Genomic DNA, 19,479 nt, shown 5'->3' with positions numbered 1-19,479 from the left:
CTACAAAATATTCCATGGGATAAGTAAATAGAACTCATACTGATATGACAGGGGTAGCATCAACATTTTAAGATCTGGTTCCTGGCACATTTTGATGTGTAAATACCACGACAGTGAAAAGACACACCATTCTACACTAATGCAGCTCTCTCATTAAAGTAAACCCTGGGACAATAAGACATGGCATGGCTTTAAAACGCAATAGCATCTTTGTAGTGCAGTTGATTAGCATATTTGGCTATTAACTGAAAGGTGGGTGGTTTGAGCCTACTCAGGAATGAATGGTCTTGTCTCTAGCCAATTTCTTGGTGATAAAAATATTCTGGAATTAGATAGTAGTGATGGTTGCACAACATTATGAATGCACTAAATGTCACTGAATTGTACGTGTTATAAGGGTGAATTTTATATTATTTGAATTTTACAACAATAAAAACAAAATCCCGATATATGCAGTGGAGGATGCATTTTCCCAGCCCTGTGTTGTAACTATATATTTTTTCCTGGCATATATATACCTACCATGTAGTGTGCCCTGATATCTGAATGCCTATATGTACATCAGCTTTTTAGAAATCTCTGATCTGGGTGTTCCTCTCTGTAGCATTTTGGCATCACCCAGAAATATGTGATTCACCCACATCCCTGTTTCAGATTGGAGTAAGTATTGTATTAACCACACAAGCACATAAATTCCATTGCAAGACTCTTTGGCCCTAGCATATATTTGCCTAGTATAGAAAATTCTCCTATGCAAAGGGCAGGCTGAGAATGGGATGGGTGTCTGCCCTCTCCAAAGGCATTATATGGCTTTCTTAATAAATGGGAAATGAGAGAGAAAGGGTCTGAAAGAATACAGCTGAGATTCTTCTGTAGCCAGCGCAACTTCTCAGCACAGGACTCAGGACTCTGTTCTTCTGGACAAAGTCAGTATTGGTCATTTATAAAGTAAAGATGAAAAGTGGTAGGTTTTTAAGACTTATGCCGAGCACAGAGTACAAAACAGAAAGAGGGAGTTGGGAAAGGCAAGATGAAAGAGACAATGTCTGCCAAGAAGTCCTTGAGGCAGAAGGTGGTGAATATCTCCCAAGGAAAGGCTTCAGCAAAGCCAGGGAAGCTTCATGTTGATCAAGACTGGCCTTGGTGAGCAAGGAAGGATGATGACCTTGTGCACTGCTGTGGAGGAAAGTGCTCCCTGGGCAAGTTTTTTCCTCACTCCAGCCAGCAGATTTCAACTGCTCCTGCTATACCACATCTTTCCAGAAATACGAAGGCTGGTGAAAGATGAGCAAGCTTGTGATGACCACTGCGACCAGGATCAGGGAGAAGAGGACCATGAGGAAGACATAGGTGGAGTAGGAGAGAGGTGCAGACAGTGGCTGCTCAGCTGGGATCCTGTTGGTCAGGTTCAGCATGTAGCCCAGAGTCCATCCCACATCGCTGTTCTGGATCTGCAAACAGTGAGGAAAGTGTTGTTTCTGCTCTGAGGACTAAACGAGCTTTCATGCCACCCCGTCCATAACACTGAGCAAACAGGAGGTGGTGAGCACCACATTCAGTTCGCTAAATGGATTACCTCTATGTTCTAAACTGGGAATTTGGTTGTGGGGAAACTGGAGCAGAAACAAGTGATTAAGAAGGAGAGTTTGGAGCCTCGCTACTATATTCCCAAAATTCAGAGAAGAATTTGGTGATAGATTGCCCAGTTCTCCTACCTAGAACTTAAATAGGCCTTTGGAGATTTGTGTTCCTCTTTTTTTTTTTTGATTGGGGTGGGGGGGGGGGGGGGGGCAAGGGGAAGGGAGTTAAGGAGTGACAGGAAGCAGGCAAAGGATAAAAGCATGATGATTGTCCCTGGCCTTTTACATCTATGCCAGGGCCAGGAATCTCAACCATTATAAAACCAGGACTTCTCTTTGATTAAACTAGGGGAAAATTGGGGAATAACCTCAGCAAGTCAATCTGACTTTATGGACTTTGGAAGACTGCGCATATGCATCAGAAAGGATTCTTATTAAGTGATAAAACATGCTCTGACCCTGCCATCTTCCTAGGAATATTTCCCAATTGCCTCAAAACTTATTGAAATGTAGGGAGTCTATGAATAATAAGTAATTCGGGAAATGTTTTTATTACATAAGTAGAGCATGGTCATAGCAGAAAAGTTAGAAAGTACAGATAATCCTAGAAAAGAAAATAAAAACCATCTATACTTCAGCACTCAGAAGTTGCTGCTATTATCATTTTGCGACATATCCTTCCAATCCTCTCTGATGTTTTCTCTTATAAAAAATGAGATTAAATTTATGTAGAATTATTCACTTAATAGTCATCCCATGTCTCTTAAAGGATTTCTGTAACTTCATCATCTATAACTGCCTCATATGTTCATTTTTACTCACTTTATCCAATTATTTATAAATCCCAGAATGGAGTAATTGGATAAAATGAAGCGCATATTTTAAGGGTCTTAACACATATTGCCAATACAGTCTCCCCAAAGGTTGTAATACTCCAGCCAATACCAGTAGTGGAATATTCCTCTCCCGTCACCCCTTACCAATACTGGGAAATTATAATCTGTGAAGAAAACCACTTTCCTTTATGGGGGACAAGAACCTTATCTGTGTGTGTCAAGGAAAGCTCCAGAGTTACAGTTATCGCCTAGGGTTTAGAAACATTGGGTCATTCATTGGAGTTTAAAGAATACAAATCACTTGTAAATTTGATATAGACATATCCTTCAAACAGACAAAATTAACTGTGATAAAATGGAAGGATGGACTGGAAGGGATATTAAAACAAGGAAAAGATTTATGTTTGAATTAGCAAGGTCATTCTTGACAAGAGTAATCAAATTAGTATCCTCAAGGCGACTACAGCGCTCTGTCTCAATGTTATATTTTGCTTGGAAACACTATATTTAATAAAGAGGATAACTTGTTTTTGCCATTAGTGGGTATGGGCTTGAAAGGCAGAGAAATGCAACTCTTGATAGTTTTTAAGCACAAGTTGCCCATGAGTCACGCAGCCTATATAAATGTTTCTCTGCCTGCAGGTGGCACTGTGGTAGAGCACAGCAGCGAGGCTGCCGCTTCCCTTGCGCTCTTGCTAAGCCTGGCTTCTAAACGCAGATCCCCATTCACAGCCACTCATCTCTTTCTTCATACTAAGCTTTCAGATTGGTCAACCTTGAAGCTCCAACCAGCAAAGCCTTCACCCCTTATGAGAAACTATCACCATCCTTTCCAGAGTCATGGAAAGGGCCATTGGGGTGGATATTGAAGTCAGTACACAGAATCACTGTGGCTACTGTTACATTACTTTAATGTCTCATTTTTTTTGTTTGTTTTATAAAGACTTCGTCACTGTTACGTAAGCAGAAAGGAAGGGCTGAGAATGCGGGTAGCTCTCCTTATAGGATATCCACAACTAGATGGTTGACAAACTCAGAAGGGTTTGACACAAAATGCCAACTTAGGTTAGAGGTAAAGTGGTGGATCAGGCCCAAACTCAAACAAGGTTGACTCCTACCTCTTTCAGGCCCAAAGCTTCTTCAGTCACTACCATTCAACCTCCCCGAAACCCAGCGAGTACCCAAATTACCTTGCCCATGAAATGAATATTCTTCCAGAAATCAGGTGTGATGTGATAGGCCCTCTGAAGGAGAGAGATAATGTAGGTTCCGGAAAAGCAGTATTCACTCAAATACTTCTCATGTACTTCACCAAAATTTCTCTTCAGCTGGAAGCGAAGTGAAGGAAATATAATATTTGTACAACAGGGACCTCTCCATAGCCCTCTCTTTCATTGACTGGGAGAGGGGAGAGCCCCAGCGCACACAGACCTGTGAGTTGGCCTCCCCAGAGGGCTCTGGGAGCAGTGCTGCACTCCAATGCGTGCAGGCGCTTAGAGCTTAGGATCTGTTTCGGGAACTTCCCACAGAGCTCTATGGAATATTAATAAGGAAAAAAGTAGTTTCTGTTTTCTAGTAGGTCAGAAACATGGAATTTTAGTATACTTTTTCATCCCTTGTGAAACTTGTTTCACAATCAGATTAGCATGTTAAAGGTAAGAAAAATCGTGCATGAAAGAAGTCCATTAATCGGAGTTTTCTATATGCTCTTGACCAGAGTCTCTGTTCAGAGCCTCTATAAGCATCTTAAGGAAATAGTGTCATAAAAAGCCACCTGGACTAGCAGCATCAGCATCCCTTAAGACTTTGTTCGGCCTCACCCAGAACTACCAATGCAGAATGTGATCACATATACAGTAAGGTTTGAGAAACAGCTCTGGAACATAGTTTAGGAAGCATTTTGCTCAAGACTGCTAAAAGTGCCAACATCTCACCTTCTGTCCTCTGTCCTTACGTAATCTCTCTCTCTCTCTCTCCCTCTCCCTCTCCCTCTCCCTCTCCCTCCCTCCCTCCCTCTCCCTCTCTCTCTCTCTCTCTCTCTCTCTCCCTCTCCCTCTCCCTCTCCCTCTCCCTCCCTCCCTCTCTCTCCCTCTCTCTCTCTCTCTCTCTCTCTCTCTCTCATTTTTTTTGCATGAGTCACACAAGGGAATCTTCTTTAGTCTTTCATGTGTTTACTCACCCTACTTCTGAATGAAGATATTAAGGGCTGCCTGCCAACCCTTGCCTTTACCAATCCTAGCTGTTGTAAATATGTGCCCAGATGTCCACAATTTGCTCTGCTCCTGTCCTGCCCTTAATTAGACAGCAACAGGCCAGGACATCTCTAGCTCAGCCCAGAGTTCTTTCTGCTGCTTTATTCCTCAGTCCATGAGGTAGGCATTCCCTTTTAGACACCCTAGGCAGAGCAAGAACTAGTATTCATTAAGCATTTATTATCTACTAGGAATTATGCCAGATATTTTATATGTAGGGCCTCCTTGCTGTCTGTCCGCGCGCCCCGCCCCCCCCCGCCCCTTTTGTCCAGATTTCTCTCCTCTCACAAGGAACATCCCATCTCTAAACTCTTAACTGCTAAGTGGAGTCTGTTTCTTACTTGGCTCCTGCCAGCCCTCAGTCTCTGTAAGATTAAGTTCACACCTAGCCTGCCTTGTCCTGCTCCAGTGGAATTCCTTGAATGACCCTGCTTGGAAACTGTTTTTAAATAAATCACAGCCCTTGAAATTAATCTTTGACCAGCTCCTCTGCATGTGACATTCTCCTCGGACCTTAGTGTGACATCAATTGACTTTGCCTATCCAGGTCCCCACCCCTTTCTTTGGTAACTGTACTCTGCTTTTCCTTTGTGGAAAGACCTCTTCTCCCATTTGATGTAGTCTTGGCAGGCCTGTCAAACAAAAAACTATGGCGTACAGGATTCCAAGAATCCACTTCTGCAACCCCAAAGTTCTTAAAGGCTGGCCTGTCCCTTGCGGGGAATGCCATCTGGGCCTAATTTCCCTAAATTCTTTAACATTCCTATCCTCCTTTCTGAGAAACTGTACATTGGCTATGCAGTCTAACTTGCCAAAGATTAATTATGATACTAGCCAAAAAATAAAGAAGCCAAAGGTATCTACCTAGTTTACCAATCCAGAATTGATCACATTTTTTCAATTACAGTTGACATACAATATTCTATTAGTTTCAGGTGATTAGACATTCATGTAACTTACGAAGTGATCACCCCAATAAGTGTAGTACCCACCTAACACCATACATACTTAACAATATTATCGACCTTATTCTCTATGCTGTACTCTACATCCCCATGACTATTTTATAACTGCCAATTTGTATTTCTTAATCCCTTCAACTTTTTCAACCCAGAATTGATCATGTTAATGCTTGTGGGCTCGATGCTATGTGCTCTCCAAATGGGGTGATGGTTCACCCTCCTTTGCATTTTATTTCCCCTGCCAAAGCAGGGATAGGCAGCACGACTGCAGTATGTATGGAGCATCTTGCCCATTTTCAGCACATAATATAAGCTTTAAAGTGGTTAGTTCTCCATCTACCAGGTGTCTAGAAAGGACATTCTCAAACTCCAGTCACACTAGGACATTCTCAAACTCCAGTCTTTCCTCATGTTGAGGTTAGCAGGAAAAGAAGAAAAGAGTTAACCTATAACAGGACAGTTGAAAAAAATGAACACTGGGTCATAACACGCATCTCAACATTCTAGCTCTGGGTGAGAGTCTGGGTCTCACCTGCAACTCCACTCCCCTATCCAGCCCTTAACACCTCATCCTTCCCCCACCAAATATTTCAGAACTTCTCCCAAATGCAGGCCTTTCTGAGCTTAATTCCAGGGCCTGTGAGCAATTCCTCATGTGACTTACCTGTACAGACTGACAGGTCTGCATATTTTAAGATTTCCAACCTAATATATTCTGATGAAATAAAAAAGTAGATGGGGGTAAGGAGAGAAAATCTGACAGAGCTTTCACTCTGAACAAGAAGAAATTTCTTTTTTTTTTCAAAGAGCAGCCTACATCTACTTCCGCAGCAGCTATACATAGGCCTGATCTCAAGTCGCCTCGTCTCCAAGATGCTCATCTTCTTCCACAGATCACCACCAATTGCAAAATGCTTGCCCCTAAGTGTTTCGTAAACTGTAAAGTGTTGAGGCATATTTGAGTGGCTCTTTCTGAAAACCCTGACTACACTTCCTTCGTATTTTAACTCTGACAAAGTACTTCAGGAGAATTCCAAACCTCCAGGCTCTTGCACAACCTTCCTTCCCCCATCGTCAGTGCCAATTAGAACCCGTTTTTAATTAACAGCATTTTTTCAGAATGAAAGCACCATTCACTTTTGCAACTGTGTCAACTTAAAACAGCTGCTGTTTTGAGCTACCCCCAGATGATCTGTCTTTTTTAATCAGAGTAGATCTCATACCTCTCTCCTTTCTGGAAACTTTCATCAAATAGCAACAGATCTTAAATGTGCTTCAAATTTATGAATAAGTAGGGGATATCTTGGACCTGGGCAGTGAGAAAGGGTCTTAATGCAATGGTGTCTGTGGCAGATTCTCTGAACTGCCCATCTTCTTTGCCATAAAAATTCTGATTTGGGGGTTTGGGGAGCAGCTCATGATGGATCTAAGTCTCTAAGCCAGTCATAAAATCCTGCACCCTGCTTTCCTAACCAGTTCTGGCCAATGAGGTATAAGAGAAACCGCTAAGGAGCTTCTGGGATAGTTTTTGCTTTCCTATGGAAAAGAACAGATGTGCTTGGGTCTACCCTTCTTCTGACCTAGAACATGGCTGTGATCCCTGAATCTAGATCTGAAGAAGTAATGGCTGAGATAGTCAAGCTGCTGACTCCATTCCAACAGCTGCCTACTGCCAGGTATGTTAGGTGAAAAATATAAGACCTCTTTTGTTTAAGCCATTATGTGCCAAGTTATCGAGGGGTGCCGGTGAACTCATTGCGAACTGAGTGCCCCATCTGGGCTTCTCTAACATCTTTGCTGGATCTTGGTCAAATTAGCACGTCTCGAAGGGCAGACTCATATCCTCCATGCTGTCGAGGGCACACGGCAATTGTAACAGCTGCTGTTTCCAGTCACTTACCTCTTCCCAAGGCAGAGAGCAGAACTTTTCCACCGTGTCAATCACCTTTTCCTGAGAATAGGGTTCCTCTGATGTAAGGTTTAAAAACTTCATCACATAGTAATAAGCTGAAAATGCCTGCAAGAGAAAAATGCAGTTTTGTACTGTGTCCAACATAGAGGGATTCAACTCACCTTCCGGAAGGTGAATTGCTTCTTCTCTTTCCTGCCTTAAATGGTGCCAGTTTTTAGGGGAAATCATTTTGGAGGTCATAGGAGCACATCATTTGTTTATTCAACAAACACTCTGAGCTCTGTGTGCCAGACACTGAGTTGAGTCACAGTCTACCATGATTATTAGAAGAGAGTTAAAAGCTTTCTCTATGCTAGAAGTAGTTTGGATTAGGGATTATAGTTTGCCTTCTGTAAAATTACTAAACTAGAAGTGACTATAGAAAGGAAATGTGATTCTCAAACAAGCCAACTGCATTCATGTGTAATTCTCATGGGCAAAGATACAGGATGGCAAAGAAACAGGCTTTTGGTGGACAAAGAACAGGAGTTAGCAGGGATCCCATTAGGGACTCAATTCGGACTCGGAGAACAGGAAAAATATCCTCTACCAGACAACGACAAGCCTTATGCTTTAATTCCAGCCAAAGTAAGCCTAATGTCAGCTTAAAATTCCATTATTTAAAAAAATATTCTTATACACATATAACATATCTAATTTAACAAAAATGAATGTGAGTGTATTTGTCCTTTTAAATAAGTTTTCTTTTCTTTCTCATTTATTTTTTATTTGATTTTTCTCCTCTACTTCTAGTTCTAACGTAAGCCCACATTTATAACTTCATATGACATGTTCCATTTATTCCCCATTGCTTGTGTAATCATATACAAATATACATACATAAAGGACTTGCTTTTTATATGAAATTTTAAACATTCTGCTTCTTGCTTTTCTTAACAATCTTTTGTGGAAATCTCTCCAAGTCAGGTGGGGACAGTAACACCTACGTAAGAGCCCATGGTATGAATGTCTCATAATTTATTCAACAACCCCTGCCGGCAGGCTTTCCCTTGATGCCAGGATTTTTGCCTATGAACAATGCTGCTATAAATTCCTCTGTACACTTAGCCTCTGAACTGGTATGCTCATTCTTTTGGGGAAGTCGAGCCCCCTAGGAGCTCTGAACTACAGTGTCCACATCCCTTGAATTTGGGAATTCCAACATTTTAAATATTGTTGGCTGGTTACAGAACAAGATCTTGGTATGATCCTCTTTCTACTATCTTAACCCAAGCCACCATCATCTCTTGTGTGGACACTGTAGTGGCCTCTTATTTGGTTTCCATGTTACCTTTCTAGTCCTCCTATTCCAATCCATCCTGCACATGGCAGTCACAGGAATCTTTTAAAAACAAGTTTGATCAAATCACTACTCTGCTTAAAGCCTTCACTGACTACTAATTATACCTACAATAAAGTCCAGACTCTATCAGATCTCTCAAGGCCAGGCATATTCTGATCCTTCCCATGCTGCCAACACCATCTCATAATAGCCCCAAATTGGAAACAACTCAAATATTCATTAACTGTGAAATGGCTAGATAAACTTTAGTGTATTTATGCAAAGAATACTACATTGCAATGACAGAATGAATTACTGTTGCAAGGAACAACGTTGCAACAACATCATTTCAGGCAATACTGAGGAAAAGAAGTCAAAAAAAAAAAGAACAGACACTGATTTCAAGAATTGGCAACACTGATGATCTATGGTGATAGATGTCAGAGTAGTGGTTGTCTTTGGAGGGGGGATTAGCAACTGGGAAAGCAGACAAGGGAGCCTTTTAGAGTATTGGGAATGTCCTATATCTTCATCTAGATGATGGACTCATAGGTGTATCCCTTGAACACTATCAAGTGGTGGCCTTAAAATGTGCACACTTGAGGATGTAAAGTATAGCATAGGGAATATAGTCAATAATACGGTAATAACTATGTATGGTGTCAGATGGGTACTAGATTTATCAGGGGTGATTAACTCATAAGTTATATAAATGTCTAATCACTCTATTATATACCTGAAACTAATATAATATTTTATGTCAACTGTAACTAAAAAATAAAAATGTTTTGAAATGTGCACATTTTACTGAAGATGTGTTAGACTTCAGTTTTTAAAATAGAGGTGAGCACATTTTAAATATCCATACATATCTTGTCAGATTCTCTTTCAAAAAATTAGATCACTTTACAACTGTAGGAGACCATGTATTTTTTTTACCCTAGAGCTTAAAACATGTTCTATTTTCTATGAGTCTCAGAAATGGTCCTTTATATACTCATCCAAACAGGGTTATTCATTTCTTCTAAAGCCCGGAATTATTTTCTTTCCAAACCCCTGAAATATATCTTCATCCTCAGTCTTCCTAAAACCACCACCATTTTCCTGTACTATAGAAATATGAGTTTATGGATCATAAACCTCAAACTAAGGCATTTAAAGATTAAAAAAAAAAATTATCTTTAAGCTTGGGTGGAAAGCTCCTAGAATACCAGAGGTAAGTCTCCTATCTGGTCCACATAGGAACCCATTGAACTACCTGCAAGTCTCTGAACATGCTTCATTCCCACCTCCAGGCTTCTGTGCATGCTGGTCCTCTCTCTCTAGAATATTCCAAATACTACAGTTCTTTTGCCAGGAATGTACAACATTCCAGACACTCTGGCAAGCCCAGAAATAAAAAATGAAAAAATATACCATCTCTGCCTTCCAGGGCCTCAGGACATAGTGGGGGAAATAGACATGTCAACCTATAAAGACTACATATTCTTGCCAGCCAACATTTGTGCAATTATAACCCCATAGAAATGTAATATATGTATTCCTATTCAATTTAATTGAGTTGGTTTCAGTATAGCAGTCTAACCTCTCTGAAATTTTTTCTCGTTTTTGTGATATCAATTGCCCATCCTCCTCCCTGCTCCCCCAACTTTGGAGAATCTCCCTTTGTCCACTCTGACATGGCTTCTGAAACTGCATTCATTAACCTCCAAACTGCCAAAATTAATAGCTTTTTTCTCATTCCACCTCTTCTTTGACCTTTGGTTGCATATCATTCATTCATTCATCCAACAAAGATTTACTAAGTACCAACTATGTTCTAAGAAGTGATTGAAACACTTCTTTGACCTTTGGTTGCATATCATTCATTCATTCATCCAACAAATATTTACTAAGTACCAACTATGTTCTAAGCAGTGATGAAAAGCCCTGCCCTCTGTGGAAGGCAGCAGAACTCCAACAAATAACAGTATGAAGGATAGTAACGAGTGCTATAAAAATAAAGCTTTTTGTTACATACCCTACGTATACAGAGCTGTTATGCAAATTAGAGAAGCCCAAAGAGAAGGTATAGTTCATTTGTAATTTCTTCCAGACCAGATGCAATGTATTTCAGGGGTCATTTTTATCATGAGAACTGTTGCCTGATAATATAACTGACACTCCACCTTTATACGGTTTTCAGGGAAACAAGTCCAGAAAGTTAACCTAAAGCCAAATTTATCCATAAAGGAAGAAAAAGGGTTTGTTAAATCATTTTCCAAAGATCCAATTAAAAACATATTGATCGTACTTCGGAAAAAAGATTAAATAAAGCATTTCTAGTTAGAGAAGGAACAGGCATTACAGTCTAATCTCAAGATTCTGCCTCCAAACTAACCACCTGACATGTTCCCCTAATCCTCATTCTAATTTGATTACTCATTTTAACTTGCTTCTCTAACTTGTATTACTAGACATTAGATTGGCTCTGCCCTGGCAGGAAACATTTTAGAGGCCGGAGTAGCATCAATTTTAGGGTCGTTTGCCTCTGGCATATTTGTCTGCATTTGCTTTCCATACTTCTAAATAGATTTGACCTCTGACACTTTTGTAGCATTCATTCCCAGCCACTGCCCTGTATGACCTCATTGTTCTACTTTAATCTCTAGTTTCTATGTACTTTTCATTCTAGATTAAGGGGCCTAATGTGGGATTCATAGGTCCACCTCAAGGAATCATAATATCTTTTAAATTGTTGCAAAAAAAATTTCGACATCCCTTTATATGTCCATTTTTCTGCTTGGAAGATCCTTAGCTTTCATCACATTCTTCAGAGAGTCTTGTGATCCCTTGAAGAGTTAAGAATGACTCATCTACTGAAGACATTTAGGTTAAGTGAAATAAGCCAGTCACAGAGGGACTAACAGTGTATGATTCCACTTATATGAGGTACCTGGAATAGTCAAATTCACAGTGACAAAGTAGAATGATGGTTGCCAGGGCCTGAAGGGGAAAGAGGACCAGAAAGTTAGTTTTTTTGTTTAATGGGTAGAATTTCTATTTGAGAAGACGAAAAAGTTCTAGAGATGGATGGTGGCAATGGCTATACAATAATGTAAATATACTTAATTCCCAGAACTGTACAATTAAATTTTCTAGTATGTATATTTTACCACATGCACACACAGAAAAGGAATTACTCGTTTAGACAGCCTCAATATTTTGCTTTTAGCCATTGCTTTGAATAGAATCAAATATATTAAATCATGAAATAATGCTATTATGTAAAGAATAGAAAATGAAATAAATATGGCCTTCTATTACAAACACTTGAATCGGATTTGATGTTTTAAATCCCCTCTCCTTTATATATTTTTTAAATTCATAAGGTAATCATGATACACACACACACCACACAAAATTTCTCTGCAGCCACAGTGGAGACCAATTCATAGAATTAGAATTAAGGGACAAACCTGCTACCTGTGCTGGGAATGTATCTATTCATCTTTCTTTCTTAGACAGTTGTGCTCCAGGATAAAGCAGACAAAAGCCCTTGTTTCTATGAATGCTATCTTAAGTGACTAAGTGAGATAATGTATATAAGTGCTTAGTTAATAATTGGCACTTGATTAATTGTAGCTAATCTTGCAACATATTACTAAACTATGATTACAGTAGTGCTTGGTTTCCAGAACCAAAATGTGAAATTTGAATAATGAATAGGTCAAGGGGCACCTCTTCTACCTCTGCTCAAATATTTTTTTCTTATTTTGGAGTAATTAAGAAAAGAAGGAATTTGGAGTTGGGACTCAAATAGTCCCCCCACTCTTTAAAATGCAATGAAAATGATGATATCTTCAGTATTTCCTTGGGGTTTCCTGAGTTTCTACTTCCCAATTTTTTTTTATAGAGGAAAACCTTGCTTGAGACACCTAACTGCTGCTTCTCCTTCTCTGACATCTGAGAAGCCACCTGTGGCAGATTCTAATGAGTGTCTACCAAATAACCAGCCCCCTTCTTCTGGCTTACAGGTTCCTGATTCTATCCCAAAAAAGAATGCAGTGTGCTCAGGAAAGATTCCTCAGTTCCAGAGGATGAACAGGGATTAGTCTAAACCAACCATGGTCACCTCGTCCCTTTTATTATAGATTGGTTTAGAGGTATGCATTTCACCACATTCTGGCCGATGGCATCTCTAAAGATGTTTGTTGCCACTTCTGCAAAATTGAATTTGTGTGCAAGAGAAATTTCCATCTTTCCTGCTTTGGCTTTGCATGTAAAGATACAACACTTAGAGCAATAGCTGCCATCTTAACACCATAAGAAGAAATGGAAAAGCTGATTCCAAGTCATCACATTTTTAAGCCGAAGAACTAGCCCTGAATTATCTACCTCAATACTTATTATCATGTGAGAGAAATATAAATCTTATTATTTAAACTCTTTGTAGGCACATATTCCATAACTCGCAGCCAAAATCATCCTAACCAAACTTATCATTTCACAAACTTACCCCAAAATGTCCTCGGAGTGGCGGCAAGAAAATCTTATCAAAGGAGCAGTGGGAGTAAGGGCAGTTACTTGTGTTGAAGAGTTGAAAGATGCTTTGCTGGCACTGTTGAAAGTTTCCAGTGCCCTGAATTTGCAATTGTTGGAATTCAAGTATCTTCTTGTATTTCTTGGTGCAAGGGCTGTCTTGAAGGTCACTAATGTTCATTACCCTGTTGTATCCATGGTTAAAACACGGGTCCCTGAGGATTTTGTCTGTCTCCTGAATGGAAAAAAATCACTTGAAGGGGTCATGTGCAACTGCTTTGGGTAAAAAGCACCAGTCTAACTTTATTAATGTGTAGGAATTATACAACATCCTAGCACTCAGCATTGGCATCGGTATGCCTCTGACCTGCCTTTTTCAGCCTTGGGTACAGTCAGATTTATATAACAGGCATCAGAAGTGGTATCTGACAAATGGTATCATTTACACCAGATGTAAATCAACTTTCTCTATTCATAGAAAGCTAATAGAATTCAAGATGGGCCCAGAAACGCCTTTGGTTTGTAATGTTCCCTAGTGCTTAGTTCTAATCACATAGATCAGAAGTAGATTCTGAAGGAAAACACTCAAGGCTCAAAATTCTGAGCCTGAGATAGGTCTCTAGGAGTCAGTTTACACCCCACCCCCACCCCTACTTCCAAGCAAAAAGTCAGAATCTTCCAAGGGCTGGAAGTACCTTGATCATTTAACCCAGGAGTAGCAAAATGGGTTTTTAACCCACACTCAATATATTTCAAGAGAAGAAAGAGGACTGTTGTGGATTAGAGGCTCAATGGAGCTTTGGAGCTCAGAAGGCGTATCTCAGCAGCCCCTGGTCCCGTGGTGTCATCATATGGATAGTGCTTCTGAGAGCCAGAGAGTGAGCTTTGGAAGAGAGCAGAGAACTGGTTGTCCTTTCAGTGGAGACAAAGAACAGCTGGATGTGACATCCTTGCTCTGTGTTTATCAGGGCGTGCCTGGTACTCGTATGATTTCAGTATGTTTAACTTTTCTTTCCTTCAAAATGCAGAAAGTATCTGAGGACAAGATTTGAAGTGTTGATCAATAAATTTTGTGTTTTCCCTGGTTTTTTTTTTTTTTTTTCCTTCTCTCCAGGTTTCTAACAACCCTGTTTAATCGCTAAGGAGATTAAAAAGTGGTAAAAAGGTTATAAATTGCACGCCCTCCCCTGTAACAATAGTCTGGTACATAATTTTCATTGTCAACCCCACAGGGGTGAGAATTTCCCAAGAAAGGATCTGAGTCGTGTCCTTGGAAATAGTACAATAAACAAACACAGGAGGTGATGTCTGGATGGAACGATTCATAAGGGTCTACCAGATCTACTTAGATATCCTGTCTGAAAAGGTTTGGAAAGTATAGTAGTCCACTTCAGATCAATTACTAAAGTAGAAAGAGAAAACAACAGGATGTGGGGGCTGCCAGCCCAGATGTGGGGAAGGCAGGTCTGGATTCAGTTATACTTGCCCGAATGTCCTTGGCCAATTTCTGCAAGAGCGCTTGATCCTTCCCATAGCACAAGAAGCTCTGTGTGTATACGTTGTAGTTCTTGCCATACAGACGGAAGTACAGGGCATTCTGTGGAGACTCAATAGTCTGGTTTTGGGGCACAAAAGTGATTTGCGTAGAGGCTCCCCCAAGGTCTAAAGCTCCATAAGTTTCCTGACTATCGCTTTCATTTGTCATCAGGTTGAACCACCTCGATTTCTGAAAGAGAATGCAGTTATGAGTGGTATAAGTCTCTGGACATCCCCCTTTGCACATTATCTCTTGGACTCGGGGACTTCCCAATGCAAAGGAGCAGGGGCATAATGGTGACACAAAGTTCACTGGAGGTTCCTGCATCTACATCACTTGAACAGCAAGAAAACAGGGTCTTCAAAGACATGGCTCAGACTGCAGCAATATAGAAGCAATATGGTCAGTGTTTATGAATAAGGGGCCAGGAAAATCTCAAGTGCAAATCCTCACTTGTGTGCTTTGTAACCTTGAGCAGAATAATTAACCTTAACTAGGCCTCAATTTGGGGCTCTAAAATGAGAGAATACCTCATATAGTTGCTCTGAAGATTAAATCATGCAGAAAAGTGCTTAGCATAGCACAAGACACATAGTACTAGGCAAATATTAACTATTCTTATTTTTAATGATAGATTTTTCATTTCCACAATGTCTCTCTGAAGTAAATATGTGGCTTCCCTATTCTCCGGTAAAAGTTCTCTTAAGAGAATTATACCTCTGGTGACCCTTGCAGATGTGGGGGTAGATTAATTTGTTCATTCGTCCATCATTCACTCTGGATAACAATCTAAGTATTGCCTGAAATAGCAACAGCATTGGCCCCCAGGGAATCACCTCATGGGTACTGTGAGATAATCACCTTAGTGAATTTTCCCAGCAGATAGTTGATAGTAATCCAGCCGTAGGCACCTTCCTCTCTGCCACTGATGACTCTGGCACCCTGGAAGTTAAAGGAGTATTTGCTGAGGCTCTGTGTCACCGCAATCAGGACGTTGTCTGCCAACCCTTCATTTTCTATCCTACACAAAAGGAAGAGCTGAGGTTACCAGTTTAGTTTTAATAACTGCAGCTACCTATTTCAGCCAGTCACTTTTCCCAGGAAGTAAATCATAACTCTCTGGAATAGACAGAGATGGAGATATCCACACATGGCTGTCTGAGGGGCCTGCCTTTTGAGTGAGGCCAGACTCTCTCCAAGTCCAAATCCTCCCAATCTCTGAATAGGTTGGTCTTCCTAAAACACCATTTCTGTCATTGTTCTCTGGCTCTAAATAATTATCGAAGTAATTTTAATTACTGTAGTGGTTATAGCTGGGTTTGTTTGATCACTACGTTAGCCATTGCTAGTGGCTCCTAGCTGGTTACATACCCAGGCTCTGCTTGAGGTTTATAATTAGGGCACTAGTAGAAGTCAGGTGGCAAATGTTCTGGGACAAATACCCAACCTCCATTGGTACCAGGCTGGGGAAAAAAAAAATCTTCCTCTTTTGTGTTTCAGTTCTTGGGTCTGTCTGAGACCTTGAGGCCTAAAGGAGGAATCTTCCAGAATTGTCGTAATGAAGATGGGATGCAATTGAATCCAAGATGTAAGCTACTCAACACTGGGAGGCCCTGAGTCAGATGATGCTGCCTTTCAACTGGCACCAGACTTTCGTAATCTCTCATCCATATGACTTCCTTACCCTACCAACTGGCCCCTCATCCCTAGTCTTCCTCCCCACCAACCCACCTTCTCTACCAGTGTCACCAGTTGTGTAATATCATTGAATGGCTTCCCGTTAACTCCCAGATAAACTCGAAACTCCCTAGCATGGCCTACAAGGCATGTGGTGATCTAGACTCTTCCCTCTCAGACTCCCACACAGAATCTTGGCTCTACCACTTACCTGGTATGTGACCCCGGATGAGTTACTTAACATTCGTAAGCCACAGCTTCCTTATCTGATTAATAATAGTTAATAATACCTGTTAGTTCATAGAGTTATTATGATTAAATTAAAGCACAGTGATAAGAACATAGTAAGGGCTCAACAAATACAAGCCACTATGATGATGATGATGATGATGATGATTTTACTATATGTACTCTATGTTCTATCTGTGCAGAACTATTTATAGTCCTCTAAACATACCCTGGTCTCTCACACATTCCTGCCTTTTCACATCTATCAGAACACAAGCTCCAGCTCCAGGAAGGCAGGACTTTGTCTACTTCACTGTATCCCCAGCACTTAGAACAGTACCTGACACATAACAGGTACCGAATAAGTATAGATTATGGAATGCATGATGTCTGCTCTGCCTGCGATGCCCTTCCCCACTCTCCAATTCATCCTTCATAATTCAGCCCACGTGTCCTGCTCTGGTAAATCTTCCTGACCTTCTCCCATTCTGGGCAGAGTTAAGTGTGCTCCTATAGCAGCTCCGAGCTTTCCTCTATTAAAAAAAATGGATCACCCTGTATTGAAATGGATCTCCTTGAGGGCTGAAGTCACATATTTCCATAACGTGGGACAAAGTAGGCAGTCAGTACATACTGAATGAATGAATGAATGAATGAACAGATAAACACATAATTCACACAAGTACTAAGTGATGACCAATCAAATGTGCTAGTTGTATTTGTTTTGGGACATCTGTGAGTCTCCTCTGGTCTTCCCCCTCCTAGATTTTGAATGGCTAATCTGTAGCCCCAAATCCCACAGTATATAAGCTCAATCTTTCTCTCTTTGTGCCTTCACTCCCTTGAATTCCCTATAGGGAGAAGGATGAAAGAGGTTTTTGTTTGTTTGTTTGTTTGTTTGTTTGTTTGTTTTTTAACATACTTAAACTCCCAAAGTTATACATACTAAGAGTTTGGAAGTTTGAGCCACTTACTGAGATTTTCTTTCTTAGTGTGGACATTTAAGATATTTATTTAGAATTTGAGGTGTTAGGGAAGTGGGGTACTCCCCCATAACTTCAGAAGCTCCTGTGCTGCCAAACCCAACACGCAGCCACTCTTGGTCTCTACGTGCTGCTATACCTGAGCAACCGCATGCCTGCCGTGGCTCCCAGGTACACAGGTGTCTCTTGATACTGGGACTTTGGAATCACTTCCTTGGCTCTTTCCATGCATGCAGTCAGATAAATGCTTATTTCATGTGTTTTATTAGCATATTGTGAGATTCCAGGACCTAGGAAAAAACGTAGAAGCAGATGACAATATATTTTAAAAGTATAGAACATATCTTGACAATATTAGAGCAAAATACTGGTGTTTTCTGATAAAATTCAGGAAGACAGTTTCTTGATGTGACATACGTTACTTACAGGGTAACTCCCTGAACCAACCTAGCTTTGTTTAGGACTTACTTTCAAACTGTGAGCTGGGTCTGTCTGCTGTTCAATAATTTTGCCACTGGATGGTGCAATTTTCACATTCAATTGCATAACCTTCCTAACAGGTTCTCTCAGATTTTAATGGGAATTTTATAGCTATTCTACATAGCTACTTTTTGATGTTTCTTCCACAAAGTCGTAATTAACAACACTAATTCCTAGAATATCCAAAAGGATAAAGATGACGTTTAAAACAGTAAAATAAGCACCAGGGCAAGTGGCTTTTACTGAAAAGATAGAGAACTGCCACTCACTAGCTATGTGATCATGACCAGTCCCCTAAAATTTCTGAAGCGGAGTTTCTTTGATAGAAGGAACAGGAATTGAATCCATGTCTCCTCAGTGATTTTTTTTCCCACTCCGATCCCCAGCCTCCCTAGTAAAACTTTTTCCAGTTTTAGAGCAAAACTAATTGTTGCTATGGAGAAGATTAGAGCCAAGATTCCTTAAGGTTTTGTTTTGTTTTTGGAAATTAACACAATTTTGATTCATTTTAAGATAAACATCTATACTGCCAAGGCTTTATAGTGAGGATTCGGTTTAAAGATAATTATCCAGATATGTTATCCATATCCTTCACAGATTTTTAAACAGCCTGGTTACGTAACCATAATGAGAAAATCAGCTCTAAGTTATTAGCTAACTGTTTTAATTCAAAACGTCCGGCCTTCAACAAGGGGTGAGGCCCAGCATCTGTGCTTTAACAAACCCTCCAGATGGTTCTGAGGCCAATTCAGATTCTAGAAGTACTGGCTAGGACATGGGTTTGAAGTTGGGTAGATCTCCATTTGAATCTCAGTTCTCTCTCTTAACAGCTTAAGCAACCTTAAATAAGTGGCATTATGTCACTCAGTCTCAGTGCTCTCTTTTTTTAAAAACGGGAATAATAATACATATCTCAAAAGGAGATTGTCAAGATGACATAACATATTTTTTAGTACTTAGGTAGGTACAAGGCACGCAGCAGTGTCCTGTTAACGGGAGTGCAATTACTTGATTATTTCTAAGTTTGGTTATGCTTCGAGGGCTCGATTATGAAGGGCCGATTTCAATATAATTTTTAAAGATAAAAGAACAAGAGCAGCTCCATTATGTTTTTCATTTGACTTGCTTTTTTGTATGTTTTCCACTTGCCATATACTCTCATGTTCTCATGTCCCACCGTCCTCCCTTTC

The 19,479-nt window shown here is 40.3% G+C and overlaps 1 protein-coding gene across 3 annotated transcripts in view; it reads right to left on the bottom strand.

The window, feature by feature from the left end:
- Nucleotides 1-696: 696 nt before the first annotated feature.
- Nucleotides 697-19,479, bottom strand: part of ENTPD1 (ectonucleoside triphosphate diphosphohydrolase 1) — a 78,489-nt gene continuing 59,706 nt past the window's right edge. For all 3 annotated transcript variants that reach the window (XM_011373968.2, XM_011373969.2, XM_023519817.1), the window contains exons 4-10: nt 17,949-18,099; nt 15,783-15,942; nt 14,871-15,110; nt 13,362-13,619; nt 7,531-7,647; nt 3,607-3,744; nt 697-1,451 (exon numbers count right to left, since the gene is read on the bottom strand). In XM_011373968.2, coding sequence (XP_011372270.1) covers nt 1,245-1,451; nt 3,607-3,744; nt 7,531-7,647; nt 13,362-13,619; nt 14,871-15,110; nt 15,783-15,942; nt 17,949-18,099 — 1,271 coding nt within the window. In that variant the 3' untranslated portion in view covers nt 697-1,244. The remainder of the gene's footprint in view (nt 1,452-3,606; nt 3,745-7,530; nt 7,648-13,361; nt 13,620-14,870; nt 15,111-15,782; nt 15,943-17,948; nt 18,100-19,479) is intronic.

The sequence above is a fragment of the Pteropus vampyrus genome, unplaced genomic scaffold, assembly GCF_000151845.1.
Source record: "Pteropus vampyrus isolate Shadow unplaced genomic scaffold, Pvam_2.0 Scaffold238, whole genome shotgun sequence".
Lineage (NCBI taxonomy): Eukaryota > Metazoa > Chordata > Mammalia > Chiroptera > Pteropodidae > Pteropus > Pteropus vampyrus.
This window is presented reverse-complemented; position numbering and strand designations above follow the sequence as displayed.